Here is a 5,176-nt window from a genome sequence, read left to right as displayed (position 1 = left end):
ATATATCCATGTATCACACATAAAGTAAAATATAAAAAAAAAAAAAAAAAAAAAAAAAAAAAAAAAAAAAAAAAAAAAAAGAATAGAGAGAGGAAAAGCAAAAGAGGTGGTCTTTCTCAAGCACGGATCCCAATGGTATGCAGGAAGGATGCCAGCATTGTTTGCTGTAAACTCATTCTTTTTGTATAAGTTTAAAGGAAGTTGCTTTGTTCTCCTTTAGAAATCTTTTCAGAGTGAAGGGCAGATAAAGAACATCTCGGATAAATTTTTATTTAACAAATTTATCTTAGTGATCAGTTTGTGCTTTGCTAGTTGCTTTGCTACCTTTTGATTTGATTTATTATAAATATATATACTCCTTGTGTGTATATCTATATAGATTCTGTTTCTATAGAAACCACAACTTGGAAATAAAAACAAAAAAGAAAAGAAAAGAAAACACTCTACACCTTTCTTACTTCATTCCACCTCGCTTGTTATTAGTTTTCAAAAATGGAGGGAACGCAAAGTATGATTAATTAGTTTTCATTTTTCAATCTCCCCAATGATTCAGTAAGCTTTAGCGATCCCTTTTTCTTTATTCCAAGTGTGTGAAAGTGAGTTCGATACTTAGAAAAATGAAGTCCATAATCAACAACAACAACAACAACAACAACAACGAACACAATGACGACAACAAAAACAGTAACAACAACAACAACTGGTTGGGTTTCTCTCTTTCACCTCATATGAACACAACCACTACAACATCAACAATGGAAGGTGCACCACCTTCCGAAGCTTCGCATCATCCTTCTTCTTCATCAAACCCCACAACTTATTTCAACCTCCCTTCGCATTTCAACTACCCAAACATTTATTGTCATGGAGTCGAAGGTGAAAATGGAAGTGGGCTTTACTCTGGTTTCCCTATTATGCCCCTCAAATCCGATGGTTCCCTTTGCTTAATGGAAGCCATCACCAGATCACAATCACAAGGTTCGTTTTCGTTTTTTGTTTTTTGTTTTTTGTTTTCTAGTTTTTTGTTTGTGTTATCGCTCATTATCTTTCCTTTTATGATTATAAAGTTTTCAAACAATGTATTGTCTTTTAGGAATGGTTAGTTCGACTCCACCAAAACTTGAGAATTTTTTTGGAGGTGTAACAATGGGGACCCCTGACTTCGACAGAGGAGGAGCTACAATGGCTCTTGGTTTAGATAGTAGTACAATGTACTACAACCAAAATCCTGATCATCATGAGACTCTACAACACAACCATAGACATCACCAACACCAGATTCAAACCCAACACTACCCAGATTACTCCGGTTTCAGAGCTTTGTACCAAACAGTACAACAAGAGGAAGTCAAAGAGGACCAGAATATCGTTTCAGATACTTGTAACCTTCATCTACCGAGTATCGGAGAAGATGACGACATCACTGGTATGAAGAACTGGATTTCAAGAAACTATCATTCCGGCGTTGGTTCCGGCGATCATGGTGGTGGTAGTGGCGGTGGTTATGGAGATTTACAGTCGCTTAGTTTGTCAATGAGCTTCGGAAATTGTTCGCAGTCAACCCCATGTGTTACTGGATCGCATTCACAGCAACAAATCATGCCTCCTGCTAATGTCGCTGATTGCGTCGTTTTGGATACGAAGAAACGAGGTTCTGAGAAAGTGGATCAACAGAAGCAGATTGTTCATAGAAAGTCGTTGGATACATTCGGTCAAAGAACCTCTCAGTATAGAGGTGTTACAAGGTTCATTAACTTAATTCTCGCTATTTCTTCAATCTTCAACTACTTTATCTTTCTAGTTTTTATAAAATAAATGACTCTGAATCTGAATCTTTATCAGGCATAGATGGACTGGAAGATATGAAGCACATTTGTGGGACAACAGTTGCAAGAAAGAGGGCCAAAGTAGGAAGGGAAGACAAGGTTAGAAATGAAAACACCATTATTAAACGATGTTGACTTTTATACTTTGTCATATCGTTTTATGTTTGACTAATAATTACGACACATTCTTACCAATTTTTATGTTTCTTGTTTGCTGGATTGAAACGTGTGCATCAGTTTATCTGGGTAAGCCTCAGTTTCTTGTTTTCATATAATTTGTTTATAGTTTCTACAAAAAGATAGAAAATTAAATGAGTTCGCGATGTTAATATTCATATTAATGATTTATAGGTGGTTATGATATGGAAGAGAAAGCTGCTAGAGCTTATGATTTAGCAGCACTTAAATATTGGGGTCCTGCGACTCACATAAATTTTCCGGTATTTTTTCACTGTTCCTTAAACATGTTAACTAACTAATTTAATGATCACATAGATATTATTTAAACACTAGCATTTTATTAATTATTATGTTTTTAATTAATTTCTCAGTTGGAAAACTATGAACACGAAGTTGTGGAAATGAAGAACATGTCGAGACAGGAATATGTAGCTCACTTAAGAAGGCAACTAGATCTTTGAACTTGCATATTCTATAATATTTTAATTATTACTAGCCGATATTATTTAATGTGTTTAAAAACCAATAATTTATTTTTGGTTTTAATGTTTTCAGGAGAAGCAGTGGTTTCTCTAGGGGAGCCTCAGTCTATAGAGGAGTAACAAGGTCTAGAAATGTCTAAACTTATACATCATAATTGCTATATATATCATTAAAAAAAAATACAACATATTTAAAATGTTTTGTTTTCTTGTTTTTTTTTTTTTAAATAAATTTCAGACACCATCAACATGGTCGATGGCAAGCTAGGATCGGCCGTGTGGCAGGGAACAAAGATCTTTACCTTGGCACATTCAGTAAGTAAAAATTTAAATTCTTATGAATATAAATTTTTGATTTTTTTTAAAGGTTAATAACCAATACTTGAAATTAATTAACTTTTTTATAATTGAATCTGTCTTTTCATAAAAGAATAAGCAAGACACTGATATATATGAATGCTTTTAAAACACACCCTAATGCCAGACCCTAAAATCTCTGAAAATCTTGACTTTTAAGAAGATGATCAAAGCTGTTTTTGTCAACAAAGAAGGCTGATTTTATCAAGAGCATCTTCTGATCACTCTCTTCCATCCAATAGCCAATGCATGTTTTTGTGTCATTTATGTCTTTCCTGTATTTTCAGTTTTTGGTACAAGTCACAAAAGTATTGTTGAGTGGGACCCGACTTACTTCTACATTATTCTTTTCCCTCTTCATTTTCTCATTCCATGTAATAACTTTGCACTTATCTTCTACACTAGTGTAATTACTAATTACTAATTACTAATTGCATTTCCGTACATCTTAAAAAAAACGATCTTTTCTATTATCTTCTACACTAGTGTAATTACTAATTACATTTACGTACATCTTTAAAAAAAACGATCTTTTCTTTTATCTTTTACACTAGTGTAATTACTAATTACATTTACGTACATCTTTAAAAAAAAAGACGATCTTTTCTTTTATCTTCTACGCTAGTGTAATTACTAATTACATTTACGTACATCTTTAAAAAAAACGATCTTTTCTTTTATCTTCTACACTAGTGTAATTACTAATTACTAATTACATTTAGGTACATCTTTAAAAATACGATCTTTTCTTTTATAACAGGCACCCAAGAGGAGGCAGCTGAGGCTTACGATGTAGCTGCTATAAAATTTCGTGGGGTGAATGCAGTAACGAATTTTGATATTTCAAGGTATAACGTTGAAAAGATTATTGCGAGTAATACCCTTTTAGCAGGAGAGTTAGCTAGGCGAACCAAAGTAGACCCCACAAACGAGCTCTTGTGTGAACAACCAAATATTAATGGCGAACCTAAAACCATGTCAAGTGAGCCCACAATAAACAGGAACATGTTGGACTGGAAAATGACACTTTATGATCAGAATGGAAGTAGTAATGGAGTTGGAATCGAGGGAGATGAGTCCTCTAAACTTGGAACGCATTTGTCGAATGCTTCTTCATTGGTGACAAGTTTGAGTAGCTCGAGAGAAGATAGCCCTGAAAGAAACAATAATAATAATAATAATAATCTTCCGATGGTTCTTGAAACACCACCATCGGCTTCCAACTTTCTTGGTGGTTCATCGGGTGGTGGAGTCGATGCATGGATTCCAACAGCAGCGACTCAGATGAGGCCACATATTCCTGTTTTTGCTGCATGGACAGATGCGTGATAATGCATGGAAAACCCTAGAAAAAAAAAAGGAAAAGAGCAAGTGGGGTCTCTTTTTTTTCTTATTTTTTTTTCGATATGTATGGATTAATTTGAATTGGGAAGGGGTAAATTCAGTTCTAATTAAATTAAATGAATCTTGCAAATTCATGTTAACAAAGATCGCGCGTTCTCTTTTTCGTCTGAATAAATGCATGAAATGTTGTTATATTTAATATATAACTTGAATTGAAGGAAAATGATGAAAGATGTTATTTCATGACAGAATGATTCCATTACCATAAGTTCAAGTTTTATGATTAGATTTGGCTTTCTTTTTGCTAATGGTCCAATATGAAGTACAAGAATTGAACCCAGCTCAGTCTTTCCAATAATGCAAAAGATTGTGTTTGTTTCTTTTGACCTATTAATGTTTTGTAATATTTGAATTGCATGTCACCATGCAATATCTATCATTTTATATTAATGAAAAGCTTAATTTCATCATTACTTCCGTTTACTTTCTTATCAGATTACTTTTAGTCCAATCACTATGAAGAAAAAGAATTACAAAATCAATAGTCATACTCTTTAGCAACTAACTTTTCTTCCTTTATCATATTTACAAATATATTTGTTTTTTTTTTTCCTTTTTGTATACCGACAGAAGCAATAGTTTTTGTTTTGCGATATGTTCATACAAGCACAATTTCTATATTTATTGGTGAAGAAAAGGGAGAAATGTAGATGGAGTGGGTGTGAAAAAGTGGACTTTTGGTGGTGGTTTTGCTTTACGATTTTGATGTAAATTTTTTTTGCCTAAATTTGGTGGAAACTAATGATGATTTTGAACATTAAAGTAGTTAACGTGGGCTTTTTTCGTAACCACATCATTACATATTCATATAATCATTCGCTTAAAGTAAACTTGCTTCAATCAACATTCCTCGTGTGGGTCTCAACTTTCAACCTTTGACCATCATCTCATTTGACACCTACATCTATAATTCTGTTCATGTTTCGT

At 33.4% G+C, this 5,176-nt stretch overlaps 1 protein-coding gene across 1 annotated transcript; it reads left to right on the top strand.

The window, feature by feature from the left end:
* The first annotated feature begins 290 nt into the window (after window positions 1–290).
* Window positions 291–4,333, top strand: LOC145166896 (AP2-like ethylene-responsive transcription factor ANT). Its single transcript, XM_079085947.1, has 9 exons — window positions 291–978; window positions 1,094–1,745; window positions 1,843–1,925; window positions 2,064–2,072; window positions 2,178–2,266; window positions 2,378–2,451; window positions 2,562–2,612; window positions 2,727–2,803; window positions 3,606–4,333. Exons 1-9 carry the CDS (start codon window positions 618–620, stop codon window positions 4,172–4,174), a joined length of 1,965 nt encoding a protein of 654 aa, XP_078942073.1. The 5' UTR covers window positions 291–617; the 3' UTR covers window positions 4,175–4,333.
* Window positions 4,334–5,176: the final 843 nt, after the last annotated feature.

The sequence above is a fragment of the Lactuca virosa genome, chromosome 3 (assembly GCF_052849685.1).
Source record: "Lactuca virosa cultivar CGN04683 chromosome 3, Lactuca_virosa_CGN04683_v6, whole genome shotgun sequence".
In the NCBI taxonomy this organism is placed as follows: Eukaryota; Viridiplantae; Streptophyta; class Magnoliopsida; order Asterales; family Asteraceae; genus Lactuca; species Lactuca virosa.
Note: the sequence above shows the minus strand (reverse complement) of the source record. Positions and strands in the feature narration are given on the sequence as shown.

What these genes read in the sequence shown, in the direction of transcription:
- LOC145166896 (XM_079085947.1), top strand. Translation starts at nt 618, where the DNA reads ATGAAGTCCATAATCAACAACAACAACAACAACAACAACAACGAACAC. An exon ending in CAGTATAGAGGTGTTACAAG is followed by an intron (nt 1,746 to 1,842) that starts GTTCATTAACTT and finishes AATCTTTATCAG; the next exon opens with GCATAGATGGACTGGAAGAT. An exon ending in TATGTAGCTCACTTAAGAAG is followed by an intron (nt 2,452 to 2,561) that starts GCAACTAGATCT and finishes TAATGTTTTCAG; the next exon opens with GAGAAGCAGTGGTTTCTCTA.